General features: G+C 40.1%; 1 protein-coding gene across 3 annotated transcripts in view; it reads left to right on the top strand.

Annotated features, from left to right (window-relative positions):
* The first annotated feature begins 119 nt into the window (after positions 1–119).
* The window catches only part of ASMTL (acetylserotonin O-methyltransferase like), a 31438-nt gene continuing 13556 nt past the window's right edge, over positions 120–18001 (top strand). For 2 of the 3 annotated variants that reach the window (XM_040584892.1, XM_040584891.1), the window contains exons 1-8: positions 121–273; positions 1746–1877; positions 3620–3667; positions 4299–4363; positions 6409–6470; positions 8504–8612; positions 13808–14234; positions 17131–17293. In XM_040584892.1, coding sequence (XP_040440826.1) covers positions 181–273; positions 1746–1877; positions 3620–3667; positions 4299–4363; positions 6409–6470; positions 8504–8612; positions 13808–14234; positions 17131–17293 — 1099 coding nt within the window. In that variant the 5' untranslated portion in view covers positions 121–180. Of the gene's footprint in view, positions 274–1745; positions 1878–3619; positions 3668–4298; positions 4364–6408; positions 6471–8503; positions 8613–13807; positions 14235–17130; positions 17294–18001 lie in introns of all 3 variants that reach the window. The other variant, XM_040584890.1, reaches the window with a different exon arrangement.

The following is an 18001-nucleotide window of genomic DNA, read 5'->3' as shown; positions in this document are numbered from 1 at the left end:
GCCCCCGCCCCCGCCCCGCCCCCGCCCCGGCCCCGCCCCGGCCCCGCCCCGGCCCCGCCCCGGCCCCGCCCCGGCCCCGCCCCGGCCCCGCCCCGCTGCCGTATAAGGCTGCCACCGCCATCACCGGGCCTTGGTGTGCGCGGAGCGGGGTGGGGGGAGGCGGTGGCCGCCGCTGCCGCCATGGTGTTGAACCCGGTGCTGGGGAAGCTGGTCAGCAAGCGGGTGGTGCTGGCCAGCGCCTCGCCGCGCCGGCAGGAGATCCTCACCAACGTGGTGAGTGCGGGGCGGGCGGTGCTGCCCTCGGGCCCCCGCCGGGTCGGGCCTGCGGGGCCCGCCGCCTGCCGGGACAGCGGGCACCAGCCCCAGCCGTGCCTCCCGCCGCGGCGGGGCTTGTTATGCTTGAGGCGATGGCGGCGGCGCGGCCGGGCTTCCCCACGGCCCTGCCCGCCTGGGCAGCGGCGTTCGGGGCCGCCGAGCGGCGGGGGCGGCGCTGCCCCCCGAGCTGCGCCCCGGCTCACGCCTGGGGGTTTCGGGCCCAGTTCTCGGTCCGGTGCCCTCCGTGAGCAAGTGCGTGTGCGCCGGCTCTGTGTGCGGTCAGCGTAGCGTGAGAGCGGCCCGAAGTGCTCTGCTGAGGGGCGGTGGTGTAAGCAAGCAAGTAAAAGACTTGCTTAGGCTGGAAAGTGCTGGCATAATTACTTCTGGCATATAATAGAGAAGTTTGAAAGTCCTTACAATGGGCTGAAGTAATTAAAAATTATTTCTGTTGCCTTTACTTCTGATACTTACTACTGAAACCTCTGAAAATTTGGCTTGGGCTTCTGGAACTTAAGAAAACTTCCCGGGATCGGTATTACAAACAGGGGGGGAGGGAATGAAGCGGCTGTCCCCTTTCTGTAGGGCGCCTGGGGGGGGCAAGGGCGGCTGTAGCCCGTCACTCCCACCGCGCAGCCCTGGGAGCAGCATGCCAATCTCACTGGGCTGGCAGCAGCGAGGCTGCTGAATGGCACTCCGGTATTATAATGCATCTAATTTGGGTTGCTTAGTGTTATTATTCTTCATGGGAGAAGCTGAACTTAAGTGGGAAGAAGTATATTCCTTTCAAAATACTGATATGTGGAGAAGAACCAATGTTCAAGCATGCACTAAGTTACTAGAAACATGGTGTTCCCACTGGGTGTAGTGAAGTTACGGGTATAACCTGGAGTCAAGAGGCAGGAAGAATAGGGGTTTTCTTGACAAAACTGTACAGGAACTGGCTTTTCTTGTGTGCTATTTATCACATGTATAATGATAAAGTGTGGGTAGTAAAGCTCCTGTAAGAATGTGTGGAAGAATCTGTGGTACTAGTGTGCAAGTAAAGTGCTGTGGATGGATTCAATAAAAAAAAAAAAAAATCCAGTAGGGAATAGTCTGTTTATGAAGTGCGTTAATTTCATAATGTTAGATTCTTGTAGAAGAACGGTGAAATTACTAATGTGATTAGGTTCTAATAAATAAGGGTAAAATCAAGGAAGCACACCAGTTTAAAAGTTATTTCTGACTGGGGTTTTTGTTTTGAACTGCTTGCAAATGATAGGTATGCACCAAACGCTGTAATAGAAGCACTGTTGTTTTCCCTATGTGTTTGGGGGAAGGGGTATAGAAGTGGAAAGAGCAAAAATCGTATTTGTCATTTCCTTGATATGTCTTGGGAGCCACCTTTAATAATGAGATCAGATTGACTGCATTGTTTTCCTTTCTTACAGGGCTTGCGGTTTGAGGTGGTTCCATCCTGGTTTAAGGAGACACTTGAAAAGTCATCTTTTGCAGCCCCTTATGAGTATGCTGTGGAAACAGCAAAACAGAAAGCTCTTGAAGTAGCAAACAGAATGCATGTAGTAAGTTACCAGCTATTTCAGCAATGAGTCGTGTGAGTTACCGTGACTTAATTTGCATGTACTTCTTAGGTGGTCTCTGAGTGCATTTTCCCACTGAAGTCAAATGGATGTTTATTTCTGCCATGTGTGAAAGAGCTTCCCAAAATTAACTCACCTAATCAAAAGAAGGTCATGTGCCTGCAGTTCAGGTTTTCCACAAATAGGAGTGCCCTGCATCTCTTGTCAGAAGAATACCTGCTCTCACTTGGGATATATACTTGGTAGTTCCTTTTAGCAGTCGAGTGTGTGGCTGAACAGCTCTTCATTCCAGGTATTTGTTGGCTGTGGAGACGGGCTGTATGGAAGAACACATGATGTGCATCCAGTGTTTTGCTATAGCTCTCACTGAACAGTTGTGACAAGAGAATAGTTCAGAATTTGTGAGTATAGGGGTGCAGGAGGAAAGGACAAAGAAGACAAAGTATGTTTTAAAGCATTCTGGACAAAGAAACAGGCAATTTCATTTGAAGAAGGGAGAAGGTGATGTCAAGGCATCTGTTTTGTATCCCAGATATTATCAAAATCAGTGATACAACTTACACTCTCAGTGGCATATTTGACTTCTGCCTTTGGCTGCGATCACTGTGTTTGAGCATGTAAGGCTGTTCTCTACCAGAATCTTTCGATGTCTAGCTGATTAGATCCCACAAAATGTACCATAATAATTCCTTAATAATATAGCTCTGAAAGAGAGGAGTGTGTTTGTTGAATCTGTACTGCTGACAAAAGGAATGTTGAACACTAAATGAGCAATGTTGCCAGATGTCACTGTTCTTCAAAGCAAATATTGCATGATCTCCAATGTAAATCGTTATCCAGGTTTCTGTCATCTTTTCAGAGAGTGGTAGAACATTGGGAGAGTGGATTTTAAACGCAGCCTTGCTAACTGACTTAGATTAGGCTTTCCTTCCAAAACACTATACTGGCAATAATGCTACTTATGTGGATTTCAAAATGCTTCTTCATACAGGAATTTTTTTAATGATGTCTGGCATTAGTTTTACTATTTAAAGCACATCAGCAGCCTTTCTACAGAAGAATCACCTCCCTACAAACTTTTTATTATAATGATCACAGTTACAGACAAGTTTCCAGCCTTGCTGTGTTAAATAATAACTTATGTACCTTACAACATGCAAGTAAATCAAAACTCAGCTGTGAAGACAGATACTTAGTTTAAAGCTAAGAAAAGGCTACAAGGAATCTTTATATACCCATACTTCTCAATCCCCCAAAATGGGCTGTATGTGTTCCCTTTTGAGAGAGATAAGCAAAGTATAGGTAAAGAAAGGTGTGTGTTTTCAGCAAAACTTGGCTTGAAAAAATGATCCTAGAGGGCTGTGTTCCCTGGCTTTCATACACTGGGTGCTTCCTTTAAAGGAATTTTGTCTGCCACCTTGAAGACCGCGTTTACTTTTGAGAAATCAGTTCTTTCCTGGATGTATTTGTTAATCAGAAACATACTTGGGAAAATTGTGACCTGAGAATGGTCTGCCCAGGCTTCCTGTTTTCTTTTTATGAGGATATAAATAATTACTATTTTGTACCCAGTGCAAAAGGAGCAGCACTGCCTTGTTTTCAGGTCCGTGTAGAACCCTGGCTGTAAACCAGTGAACTTACATTTTCTTACTTTAAGTTTTAAAAGGTTTTGTTCTTTCTACCTCTTTTGAGAAATACCTTTTTTTTTTGTTATGCCTTTACAGAAACACCTGCGAACACCTGATGTTGTCATAGGAGCAGACACTATTGTGGTAAGAAGGCTTCTCTGGTTTAGCATTGTTTTAGTTTATGGCAAGTGTAGAAAATACTTGAATCTTTAGGTTAAAGTTACAGTTTGAAAGCTGTCTTCACTGAGAAGTTATACCTGCAATATGATGTGCCTTTTGGGATTTATAGGTGTGGGTTGTAGGGTTTTTTCCCCAACAAGGCAATTTTTGGTATCTTGAGTGCTAGAAGCCTTGCTGGTTTTGTGGAGATGCTAGTATTGAGTAAGTATTGCTTTGGATTCTCTAGTATGTAATGGAAATGCTGTTCTCGGGCAACTGTTGATTGGCAGGAACTCTATATCATGTGAACCACTCAATGTTGTGCCTTGTAGTGGGCATAACTTTATACCTGTCGCCTCTGCAGAGACAGTGAACAGTTAAGGACAGAAGCAGAATTACGCTTTTGTTTGAGAGTTGCAGCCACTGGAGGGTGGAGTGTTGCACTTGCGTGCTTTACACAAAATCACCTGTTCTACTAAAGTATCTGTGCTTCTTGTTCTACTCTGTAGACTCATGTTTGAAGCCCTGGCTGAAATCATGGGTTAAATGTCATGTCTGACCTCTGTTTCTGAAAAGTAACAGAAAGCAGCACACTCACTCTGTCTTTTTGCTTTAGACTGTGGATGAGCAGATCCTAGAGAAACCAGTTGATAAGCAAGATGCATATAGGATGCTGTCAAGGTCTGTATTTTTAAGTAAGATTCCAAATGTGTGTATTAAGCTGTTTTAAAAGGAGCTGTACAGATTCCTTTACATGTATGAAGAACTCTGTGGACACAACTTTTTCAATCCATTTTAAATAGTGTAAGCTAGTTCTGCCACTGAAGGAGTTAAACCTGCTTTTATGTTACCCACAGCTGCTTGCTCCTGCCCAGTCACCTTAGGAAGCTGATGAGGGACATAACGAACCATTTTGTTTTCACATTTCACCAATTAGTTTTCAGAGTAATTTATCACAAGGCTGTATGTATGCTTCAGTGGGTACAGGATGGGGAGATATGGAGAGAAACCGTGATAGGAAAGAGGACAGAACCATCATAGAAGTGGTTTGAGGCTTGACATTTAATTGAAGAATATTGCATTTACAAGAAAGTACACTGTGATATGTGTCCATGGACAATTGCTTTAAATTCCATAGTTTAACTGAGGAGGAAAAATCTACTTCCATCAGTGTTCTCCATGGATGGTAGGCTGGTGTTTTTTGAGGCGTCTGGGTTTTTCCTAAAGGATAATTTTTCCTACAGTGTTATCTTGTGGCAATTTCTTTTTTTTTTTTTAAGAAACACCAACTAAATAACTCTAGTCACCTCCTTTCTGAAGAATGAGCTGTGGTGAATCCTGTAGTCGCCCCTCTGTTTTATGGGCGGAATACAGAAAAGGTGCACTGCTTGTTTCACCAGTTTGTTGTAACTCAGGCATCTCCTAAAGAGAGAATACAAGTGGCTTGGTAGTTTTTGGAGTTTTGCTCTGTAAGTCTATTTTAGATAATTTAATTTTTTTAATTTATGACTTAGGCTGAATTTTTGATCCTTTGTGGCATGTTACTAACTTAAAATTAGTAGTCTTAAAAAATAAAAAGAAAAAAAGAATTGATAGCTGCCTATGTTAGTAGGAGATTCCCAAAGAAGTGAGCCTGGCAAGAGCTTTCTCATAACTGTTTACTTGAAATCATGCCAAGTTCAGGTAGTTCAAAAATAGTCCTATAAAAAAAGCTTAGTCTACTTCTCACACATGCAAATGTTTTGAGGTTTGTTTTTTGTTTAAGTTCAGTCTCTTAGTCATGGATATGAGATGCACTAAAAATTTAGTTTTAGGACTCCTCTTAATTTTGCTCTATATGAGCAGGAAAGAAATGCAGACAAGATATTTATTTGCCTATGTATCCAAGGTGTCAGATTAAAATTTTCATTCACTGTTTCATCTTACAATTAATTATGTGGAATCTTGTGGGGGATAGTAAGAGTGTGAGATGCTTCTGATCACATCAAATAATAGCCTGGCTAATCTTAAGGAGGCTAGTCCTTAATTAGTCTCTTCATACGTTCAAGTTTTCATGTTATTTATTGCACTTTGTCGTATACACGTTGAATTACTAACTTTAAAGCCCTCAAATTTAATCGGCCACAGTGTGGCGGTCTGGAGCCAGTAGACGAGGGAGCACATGGGTCTGGGGTAAGAGGAATAGAGGCGCTCTTCCTCTGTTCTGCATCGGTTACCTTACCCTGGCTTGCCGTGGGATCCCTGGGGGCCAGTCTGGATGAAATGAGTATGTAACCTTTAGTTGCCTATGACTCGTTTAGTTAACTCGTTAAGTTGCATCACCGAGCTATTTATTGCCAGCTTTCAGTGAAGATGCCTGTAATGGTAGCGTTTATGCCATTTGTTTTTTCCTTATGCATTTGAAACAGTCACTTCTCCCTATGTACAGTAAAGAAGCTGATACCATGGACTGCTTTTTCAGATTGTGGACACTGGTACAAATGGGACTTTTGGAGACTTGATTGAATTTCTTGATAATGTTTGTTTGTTTTGCCAATGTATTTTCATCTATTTTGAAATAAAAAATTAAAATAAAATGTATTTATTTAGGATACGTGTCAGAGCCATCAAGTGATGTATTAATATAATGGTCTGTTTCTCAGGCTGTAGTAACATAATCACGTAGAACATTTTTGCACATCACAGATTTCATAAAACTGTAGCTTAATGCACCTTTTCCCTGACAGGTTGAATGGGAAAGAGCACAGCGTTTTCACAGGAGTGGCTATTATACATTGCAGCAGTAAAGGTATATGTATCTTTTTATTAAAACTCAGTGTTTGCATTTAAAATTGTGCTCAATAAGGACTAGTGCAAGTGAAGAAACAGGATGGAATTGTTTCATATACAGTCTCAGTTGGCTTCCTACTCAAGATGAGGATTACCTTGTCAATATATAAATTAAAAACTCCCCACAAAAGTCAACCTTCTTACTGTGTTCATTTGTCACACAGGAAGGAGGATGACAAAATACAACAGACTTTAGAAATACTGTCTCAAAGCTACAGGACTAATTAAAAGACCTGTGTAAAGTGTGGGAATAGTTTAAATGACATCCAAGTAAGGCACTGCAAACTGGGACTGAGCAGAATCTGATCCATATTAACTTTATTTCTGTGTTCTTTTTACACTAGCTGATGAATATAATCAGTTACTTATCTGTAGTTGCTTTGTTTTTCAGTAAGTAAGGGAAGCTTTAGAGCCCATTTTTAGGGGGTGAGTAAAGTAATGGCTTAATGCCTCAGGCTGTTAACAAACTGTAGGGAGCAACACATCAATTTCTTTATTAGATAATTTATGTAGTAAACAAGTGATTTTTATGAGAACTGTACTAATGTAGTTTGAAGAGTTTGGTTTGAGTGACTGCCTTTGATAATTATGCCAATATTCTTTTAGTGAAACTTTTGCAAGGATCATTTCTCTGAAATGTCACTGGACATAGTCTTTGTGTATTTACAGCTTTAAATCTTTGCTGGAATGATTGCTTGTAACAGAAATAGTAAAACGATCCAGTACCCTTACTCATATGCTACTACAGTAGAAAGACCTGCTGCAAAAGAAATAAAACATGTCATCAAGGGGTTCCTGTGAGCTATATAGCAAGAATAATTATGTCTTTAACTGTTTAGGAAGAAAGTGAAAGTACACATAACTGTAGTACTGATGCTATGACAGCACACCTCACTTGAACCTTACATATTTAAGCCACATCATATTCAGATGGACAAGAATACCATGTCTGCATATTCCCAAGAGTTTTCTAGAATACATTTTTAGTTTTAGTTTATAATTATAATGCTGCTGCTAAGTACAGCATGTATGTTACAGATGGAATTTTCATCTTCAGTTGATTGGTTTTTTATCAATACTGAAAGACATAGAAATCTGTCTTTATTTTAATATTTTTTTTACATCTGGGATGTTAAATGTTTTTTCAATACTAACACCATTAATGATTGGTTAGTCTTCTTCCTTTGGTCTCTACTGTGGATCCTTCTTAGTCCTCCTCAAGAATTTCCACTGCTGTCAGAACAGCAGTAACAGGAGATGGATATTTATAGAAAAGAATAGAGAGAACAAATACTTAGCGATGTGCACACTCACTTTTGCAAGGCAGCTTCCTTTTGAATGTGTTTTGGAAAAGTCTCTGTATACAATGATACCAGATTCACAGCTGTCTACATGCAGCAGGGTCCAGGCAGTGTAGCACTACATTGCACCTCTGGCCTTCACTCAACCACTTCTAGATACGGAAGTCTGAAATCTTATTTCTTTAAAGATCTATGAAAATGACACTGATTACTGATAGGACTGCTGGATGCCTGAGTCTGCGGTGCAGACGCAGCTGTACATTCACAGTCAAGCATGTAATAGCTATGTGTTGTACTATGATGTATTAAGAGTTCTTTGACAACAGTTATAAAGTCAGAAGTATGTTTGTAGCTTTCCTTGTACTCAGTGCTGGATGTGTATGCTAACAGCCCATAAATAGGGCTGCATAAATAGGGGTGCATAAGCATCATTAATGTAAGAGTGCATCCCACACAGGGAGAGCAATCTGTTGGCCCCAAAAGAGGACTGCAGAGGTTGACAATGCAAGCTTTTACTTTTCTGGGGAAGTTCTGAGTCCACTATCCCTAAAGAGCTTTGTTAGTAGTTTCATACATCTGTGTAGTATCTTTAATTTTTTGCGCAAAAATGTCAATTGAGTATGAAATAAAATGATGTTATGCTCTCTAAACTACAACTTCTGTTTCTAATAAGTTTTCTTCCTTTCTGTAGATAATCAGCTAGAGACAGAAGTCACTGATTTCTATGAAGAGACTAAAGTAAAATTTTCTGACCTATCTGAAGAGCTCTTATGGGAGTACATCCATAGCGGGGAGCCAATGTGAGTAAGACCCTGAAGCATCACACAGTATTTGAGAATAGGCCTTAGGTTATGTTATTAGCCACCAGCATAGGACATTTTGTCCTGTGTTCTGTGAAATTTTGCTGTGTATATATGATAAATGATAGCACGGGTGATGCAAGGTGGGTATTCTGTTCTTATTGTCTGGAGGTATCATTCCTCCAGGGAAAGTAAGTTACGTTTTTAGCATGCTTGCAGATTTGAAAAGTGAAGACTGTTGAAATAGTCTGGATTAGAGCAAGCACTCATGCAATATACAATTACCTCTCTGTTAACAAAAGCATTCAAGGAGCTTGGATACCTGGACAATGGATAGTTCTCATTTTAAAACAGGTGAACAGAGCTAGTATTCGATAATAAGGGTGTTGGAGAACTTTATTGAAAGAAGCTAGAACTTGGTTTATTTAGTTTATCAAAATAGCACTGCTGTGATGCAGGAAACACCAACTTAATTTTCACTTATTCTTGTGGCCAGCTTATGTGTTCCCGTACCATAATTGCCTCTTAGCTTGTGTGTTTCTGCTGCCTTTGTAATGTACTAGTTGCTTAGACAACATTGATTCCACAGAAGAAATAGGATGAGAACAGAATGCCTAACTATTGCTGAGATAAAGCTGACTAGATTGTCTAAAAAAGGAAAAAAAATTACTTATTTGGAGACCAGGGAATGTTTGTGACTGTACAGAATTTGCCTTTCCTTTGTGTTAGCTGAAGCTTGATGAGGGCAAATAAGGCCATAGTTAGCACTATGGACTGCCTGTCTGGTGATTTGAGGTGAACTTTTCTGTAACTTCAATTCAGGCTGTGTAAGAATATCAGTTGTGTTCTTTAAACTCATTTGTGCTATAAAACAATACAGTCATGTTTTACTGGGAAAAGAGGAATCAGTGTGGACTTTGTATTTAAGTGCTTACATGTAAGTGAGGCATACTTTCTGAATATGTAAGGTTCCCAGCCTATTGAAGAGATTGAAGCAAAATTGAATTTTGCAGGGAAGAATGTTTTGGCAAGACTATAGTTTGTAACAGAAATTCCTAGTTAGTTTTTTGGAAGGTGATCTTTAGTATGTAGCTGATCATAAAGTTGCATTTTGAAGGAGAAATGACCATGAGTTTTCAGGAAGAGTCACAGCCTGAAAAAATATTTTTAAATATTCTGATTATTTCCTCTGGAAGAAAATATGCTTTAGCAGTGCTGCAGCAAAATGGCTTATGAGCAGTGCTGAGTAATTCTGTTCATTTTGCTAAACAGTGTGTGACAGCAAGGGTGTCTCAGGGACTAAAGGTTCAGAGAATGTATTTCATTACTCTCTGGAGCAGAAATCAATCAACATTCATGTAATCAAGAGGGTAGGAAGCATTTGCACTAGCCTTGCAAAGGAACTACTAAATATATTGTCCTATAAATTCTGCAAAACAGTAAGGAAAACTCTGATGGGTTTGGGTTTTGGTTGGTTGTTCATTTGTCCTCTCCTCCGTGGCCACTCATACTGGTTACACATTTTTGTGCATACAGATTTTTCTAAACACTACTGCAGTTCAAGTGACCATTTGGGTTTTTTTGATGGCAACTTAATTTTGTGAAATCATATGGGACTTAGTCATCACATGAAAAATTAACAAAAAATTGACTGTCTTGAGGATTGGATTGAGCTATTTTTATAGCAAGGACAAAATTGGCATATGGTATTTTAAAAGTCAGGCACTGGTGACACGGGGACTAATTCTAAAACTATATAGGTGACTTAAAGTATGAATGAGGGAAGAGGGAAAAGCACTATCTCAAGGTAGGCTGTGATAAGGTATTATAAAAACCCTCAAAAAATTCTGGCTGTGGAAAGATGGCCTTCTCCTTTCTGTTTTATTCTTGTCCCTTCTTCCAACCAGGGGTTTTCTGCCTGCTGGCTGGGTCTCTTCTTTTCTGGCCCTCTGTAGAAAGAGGGCTGGACCACAGCAATCTTAAGTGCTTGGGGCTTGTGTAATGAGTGGATGTAATTTCTGCAAGCCTCTTTGACCCAGCTTTTTATTTTGCAATCTCCCTTGTGAACAACTTCATCTGTCCCTGCTCACAGCTTCCAGTCTGAAGATCCTCTGTGGTTTTTGTTTCATTGCCACCATTCAGAGCAAGGCTAACCAAAGGACCCTACTGCACTCTGGGAAAGAGGTGATTACAGAGGCTGGAGCTCTACAGTTTCAGACTTAACTATGAAGTAATAAAATGTAGAACGTAAACATCTAACTGTCTTTCCTTGTATGATTTCTTTTAGGAGTTACTTACAGTTGCTATAGCTTTGAAGGCTCTTTCAGATTTTGTGAATAATTATTCTCACAGCACAAATTAGCTCAGGGATATGCTTGAGGTTATCAGCTCTTCAAGATTAAGAGCAAAAAATCTTGCAAATGCAAGATTACAAAAGTAAGGGGAGCTGTACTGTTCTTTTACTAGATTTAACTTTGAATCTTTTTTTTAATCTATCATGTTGCTACAGTTAACTCTTCTGTATGAAAAGATTGTTCTGCACTCTCCAGAACTTACTAGCAAATCTTTTTGTTGTACGTGCCTACCTCTGCTCCCTTGCAAATGGAAATGCATCTCTGACTGGTTCCATGATGTATGTAGGCTGACTGGGCATCTAGCTGTAGCCTCTCCCAGAGACAGGCAACCAGATTCTGCTTCTCCTTACCTCTGTCATGCCAGTGTCTCTGCCCTACAAAACCACTAACTTCATATTTAAAGGAACTAGAGGTGGGTCGTCTTTAATTTGTAGACATGTGAAGTGAAGACAACTGAGTTTTGGTATCCAATCAACTAACTAATAATGCAAGAAATTAGTGTACAACTTCTAATGTATTTTAAATATTTGCTTCAGTAAAGATGAATTTTGTCAGTGATGTACCTTTAACCTTCAGACTGTAAGTGAAGTCCAGTCACTAGCTCAGATGTATTCTGTCTAATGTGGCTGAAATTTCTTTGTATTTCTACTGTATGGGCCAAGACACATGTTTCACTGTCATACATGCATTCTTGCCTTTGGAAACCCACCTAAAATCCAACCAAGTATCTCCTTTCATCTGTAGGAGCAGTAGTACCTGTTAGGACAGCGGGGATTTATTTGATCATTGGCTGTCTGTTAGACAATACAAATATCGTATACATGGATGTACTATTTTGTGGCATGACTAAAGTTAAAATCCTAAAGCTAATAAAGGAAATGTGCTTTGATGTTGCATTTTCAAGTTACCTCTAGTTTACCCCTTTCTTAACATTTTCCCCTGATTGTATCGTTTGTGGGTTTGTTGTTTGAGGGGGGGGGTGTGTTGGGGGGGGAGGGGGTGTTAGAAAAAAAATCAGTGGATGTTGCACACATTCCTGCTGAAATCGTTGTCCTCTGCAACAGTTGGTTACTGGAAAATGTTTTAGTTGCAGCAGTGATCTTGCTGCCTGTGAGAAGGTCTTTAAAGTGAGTTATATTTTTATTATAATGCAAATTAACTGGTGCTGTGCATAGTTTTATAAATGAAGCCTTAAAGTTAGTGCTATGCTAATAAAAGTATCCAGTTACAGAAGCCAGTCAGATTAACCAGAGCTACTTATGAAAGCTGTATAAATACTGATACATTCTGGGTTTTAGCATGGAAGAGCCTTGCTGAAAAATCAATGGAACTGTTACTGACTCCATAGCCTCATGCTTTTGGACTAGAAGCTGTATCTGTAGTAGAGAATCCTACTCAGGATCCAATGCCAGCATATGAAGTTCTATATAAAGATTAACGAGATGTAGCCAATTGTGTTAACATCCTTGTTGTGGGTCTGGTACAACTGCTTGTGATGGTCACCATGTTTTTTTGCTGCCTTGTCAGCATATACCAGAATGATTTCATCCTACTGGACTGCAACTTCATTTAAAAATGAAAAGACTTTTTGGTCATTAGAGTATTCTGAATTTAGATGATGTAAGTCTTAAGTATGGTGTAAAAGAAGGAATAATTTAAACAATGATGAAACTATTCAGTGATGCTTAAACACGAGATTAAAGGAAAAACCCCATTCCCTAGTTTATAGATTTAAAAAATCCCATTTGCAGGGGTACTGATTCCTCTCTTAGGGGGTTGTCGGAAAGGGGATCCAGAAATAATTTCTAGATGTGTTAAGAGCTGGTTCTGATAAAATCTAAGATGAAAAATGTACAGTCATCTTTGTGTAGTAATATTCTCTTACAAGTCGTTTGCATAATTCCATACTATCTTAAGTTAATAGAGCTGAGACTGACATTTGGTTTCAAAGTTTGTTGACTTAGGCTTTCAGATTGTGCTGTTACCATGTGGTAAGCGTACTTCTTGCTGCTTTGTTCCTTAAATGTGAACCGTAAAACTGTTGGCTGTATTGCAGCCTATCTGCCTGTATGCATTTCCATTCCACACAGCGGAATTTGCACAATTGCACCTAAAGACAAATTGGATTTCCAAGGTTACTTTCTGTGAAAACACATTCCTGTGCCAAATTACAAGTACTACCGTGACATCTCAGAGCACGGTGTTGTAAAAGATACCTGAGGGTTACACAAGAATTGAGTAAGGCTGAATGGGACAGTAGTGGATTTTGTATTGGAATAGGTTGCTGGTTCCCAAAAAAAGTCCTGTCTTCCTGGTCTTCATTTTAAATATTCCTATGACAGATCAGCAAGACTCATAAAACAATCATTTCAGTTCTAAGATGTCTTCTTCAATGTGAGCTCCTTTTGGAGCTAATGTATTCCTAAAGGCCCTTCAGCCTCTTGTGGAATAGAGCGAGGGTCAGTATGCAGCTGGGTGACCCGGTGATGCTTGCAGTTACCCTTTTGGTAGCCAGGACTTGGAGAATGTTGGGTGACCTATGGCAACACAATCTGACTGCAGTCGGCAGATGTTCCTCCTGCTTAGGTGACTATGGAATTTGGACTGTGTGAAGCGTAAACACCTTAGGCTGTTCACCTCTAGTAAAAATACTGATCCTTATTTATGCTGTGATTTATAAATTGAAGTGTTGAGCCTAACTAGTAGATTTAATCTGTCTTTAACTTGAGTATGCTAGTCTTTCTTCCAGACTCAGCAGTACTAGTGGATTGTGTTCTGTACTACCTTTACTCTTAATGAGATATATGTAGATGTATGTTGTTTTTGCCTTCTTTTCCCCAGGGACAAGGCTGGTGGATATGGAATCCAGGCCCTTGGTGGAATGTTAGTCGAGTATGTCCATGGAGACTTCTTGAATGTGGTGGGATTTCCTCTGAATCACTTCTGCAAAAAGCTAGCAGAATTGTACTATCCGCCCCCTAAACATAATGTACAACATAAAAAGTATGACTCTATCCCTTCTGTGGACACTTTTGAGAATCTAAGTGATGGAGAAAGTGAATCTTCAAGTTTCACAGAACATAAAGGTGCCAGTAAGTTGGACAGCAGTGGGATGTGTTCCTCAGGAGCTATTTGCAATTCAGAAAACAGTTCTAGCGTCAAAACTGGTTTTACGGTACCTTTGGAAAATCAGAATGGAGTGTCAGAAAGTGCAGCAAAACTTCCATCTAAAATTCTGGAGCTGATGGATGGTTTTAGAGCTTCAAAGGTAAGGGAAAAAGAAAACTAATCATTACATTGCTGACAGATACGATTGTTTCATTGGACTTTGGTATATAACAGGTAATGTTAAATACTTGAGCTGGGGTAAGAATGTATTAATAATTAGTAGCAAAGGACCACTGAGGTACAAGAGAATCTAAGAGAGCTGAAACTTCTGGTGCAGTGCAAACATCGTTTTTTGGTATTTGCTTTTATGTGTTCTGTGACATTTCAGTTACCCATTTGATAAAAAAGTTGTCTCCTGAGAGGGGAAAAAAGTTATAGTATGTGGGGTTTTTGTGGTGTTTTTTTTACTGATGATGAGCACAATTAAGCAGAAAGTTACCTTTATATACTCTGTGAAGAAACCATTTAATAAGGTTAGCTTATCTGGCTTAAAACTGTGACAAGAGTTGTACATGTTATATTTTCTTTCTAACTTTCAATGCTTAGCGTTAGAATTCTGTGGAAGATCTTAATTTTTTTTATTAATTGTTGAGGACGTTAGTTTTTTTATACCCTGTTCCATGTTCCAGGTATGTCTCCCTGGTAATACCCATGCAGTAGCTGATGGAGACGTACATGTAATAGCTTACAAACAGAAGCTCACATGTTCTGTGTAGCAGCCAAATGTGTGTGATGAGGAATCAGTAGCTGGACATTTTAATCACTGCCAGGTTTTCTACTCATAATTTCAGTGTAGCGAAAGACAGTGATGAAGGTGAATGAGAAATGAGCACCAATCATTCTAACAGATCACCGATTTCCATAAAGTCATTCATGTTTTAGGAAGAGGTGAAAAAACTGCTAAAGTAGCAGGGAAATGACAAACCTGGAACTAAAGATGTAATAAATTTGAGGGGGAGCGGAAGGAAACATGCCAGACAGTGGACAATGGTTTTGCTGAAACAGCGGAAAGTTGTACTTGGATGTGAAGGAAAACTATATTGTGGTCACTGTCAATCTGCGGGCATGCTGCTTGCAGGCATACAAAGCAATATTGAGAAATGTGGAATAAAGCAGCCTTGAGATTGCTGTTTGTGAACTTACTTGTCTATCTATAGGGAGTGAGTTTTGATGTATTTGAATGGGTGAGATGATGCTTAGCATTTCTTCAACTTAAGTAAAAAGAATATAGAGAATCATCACCATTTTGTTGTGCATTATGTATACTGTTCAGTGATGTGATGCCAAATTTGGTTTTGTGCAGTGAAAGACTGGAGCCTGGAAGCAGAAGCTTTCCTTTCCTACTAGCCCAATGTAAAGTCATTGTAAGAAGTGCTGAGTTTCATGTTGAACTAGTAGGAATTCTTTTTTCCTCAGGGCTTAGATCTTAGTAAAATTAATTATAAGTTGCAGTGAATGCTTCCTGTGATCTGACAAAACTCATCATCCCTCCACTTGTAGAAAAGGGATAAGAGCACAAAAGCTTTTAGTTTCACAAAAGCTCTTCTTGAGTTCAGTTTCATTTTGGTTCTTGAGTGTTGTTTCAAGGGCTTCATAAAGCAGAGTGAAATCCCCTGTAGCCAAAGATGTTGCTGCCTATTTTACTCTGAACAGCTGCTGTTGCAGAACAGGAGGGGATCAAGGTTAAATCGTACTTTCTCAAACTTAATATGTTCTGAATTTGCATAATTTGATCTGTACTCAGACCTCTTAGGGTTTTTTTCTTCAATTTCCACCTCCCCCCTGCCCTGAAACTGAGAATTACAGAATGGTCGAAAGAGTGATTTGGATCAGTCAAGTTTTGGACCTTATCTTCTCACCTTCTTTTTCCTTTTCTTACAGTTTGAGTGGTATCAGTCTGAAGATTGGGTGGGTCTTGGAAGCCAAGTGGTTGCAGGCTAGATGCAATTGGCATGTGAAAGCCTGGGTTATAATAAAACCCAGTTATACATTCTTACTAGAATAAGAGGAAACTGTAAAAAGAGGATGAAGATGATAAAATATATAGACACACAGTAGCAGACCTTCCTCACAAAGTTAAATCTTTTTCTCCACTTGATTTTTATTAAACAGAATGTCAATCCAATTTTTCCTTGACTTCATTTGATCTTTAAGTACATTATAATTGCCTGCAGTTGCAAAGAAATGGATTCTGTGATTGCTGTATGTGCTTCTGCTCTCGTGCTCTACATAAGTTCCTTGAGTTTAGGTTTTTTAACTATTTCAGAATACTGAAATTGCAGAATTGCAAATTAATTTCAAATAGAGAGGTATATATTATCACATATCATTAACTTTCCTCTCTGGTTTGATTAGCATATCTCTACAAGTTCAGTTAAGTTTTTCAACTTAGGCAGCTGTATTGCCCATGGGTTTTTCTTCACTATTGGACACTAGCTGTTTTCTCTTCCCCATTCCATGTGTACATGTGCTTTTAAGGTGTGTGTGTGTAGTACAGTTGTGCCCTGATGTTTTATTCTTTTTTTATTTTTTTCCTTAACATTTATTAAACTAAGACCAATATTACAGGAACTGAAGCTGCTACACTGCCTAAGTGGAGCTTTCCAGTTCCTTATGTCCTGAGTAAATAAAATTTTATCTTTTGGTATTGGTTCAGGTCCTTAAGAATGCTTGACCTTATGAAAGGATCTTATAGATCGGGATATGCTAAATATCTGAATAAAGAGGTGGTCTTCATACAAAATCTGTAGGCTGCGTTCCAGCACACTGAGTTCCTTTCTCTCCCAAACACCTCTGTTCAAAATTCTGTTACTTGGCTAAGATAGTGAAACTCTCTGAAAGGGATGGAAATGTATCGAGCCATTTTTAGGAGTTTTTTTATACTGTGTTGTGCTTCTTAAAGAACAGTAGTTGTGTAGAATAATTCTAGTTCTTTTGTTTCTTGATTGCAGTCTTTTAAATACAACGTGCTATTTATTTTTTTTTCCTCTATGGAGGCTATGTTTGTAGCATCTAAGTTGAAGATGTTTGATCATCTGAAAGATAAAGGCCCACTGAAGGCTGTGGATATTGCAAATGAGGTTGGAACCTCTGTGTGCGGAACAGAAAGACTCCTTGATGCATGTGCTGCTCTTGGATTACTGGAGAAAACACCACAAGGTGAGTAGTTTCTCTTTCCCCCAACTGCATAGTATGTACTGAAAGCCATGCAGGACTGGAAGAGATGGTTTGAAGGTCACAGAATCTGACTTGATGTTGTGGGTAACTTGGATTTGAGGGAAAGGGGAATGGATTGTTGCTTCTTTGCTTCCATTATTAGTAGCTAGATTTTTTCATTTGGGGGCAAGCTTTATTTTATGAACACATTAAGGTGTTCTTTGAGGAACCCTTAGATTGGTTTTGCTCTCTGGGCATAGTACTGACCAAATCTCTTAAGAAAAAGTTGTGTGGGCAGTCCCAGGGAGCAGCATGATGACTCAGATGTGTAACCTGCACTTTGACCATAACATCCCCACGCAGCACTACAGGGCTGGGGAAGAGTGGCTGGAAAGCTGCCTGGCGGAAAGGTACCTGGGGGTGCTGGTTGATGGCCAGCTGAACCAGAGCCAGCAGCATACCCAAGTCAGCAAGGCAGCCAACAGCGCCCTGGCTTGTATGAGAAATAATGTAGCCAGCAGGACTAGGGAAGTGATTGTCCCCCGTACTTGACACTGGTGAGGCTGCACCACAAGACACTGAGGTGCAGGAGCGTGTCCTGGGCAATGCAGCTGGTGAAGGGTCTGGAGCACGAGTCTTGTGAGGAGCAGCGGAGGGAACTGGGGTTGTTTAACCTGAAAAATAGGAGACTTAGGAGGGACCTTATTGCTC

This window comes from Falco naumanni, chromosome 2, assembly GCF_017639655.2.
Source record: "Falco naumanni isolate bFalNau1 chromosome 2, bFalNau1.pat, whole genome shotgun sequence".
NCBI lineage: Eukaryota > Metazoa > Chordata > Aves > Falconiformes > Falconidae > Falco > Falco naumanni.
The sequence above is the reverse complement of the archived record's forward strand: the minus strand, read 5'-3'. Positions and strand labels throughout refer to the sequence as shown.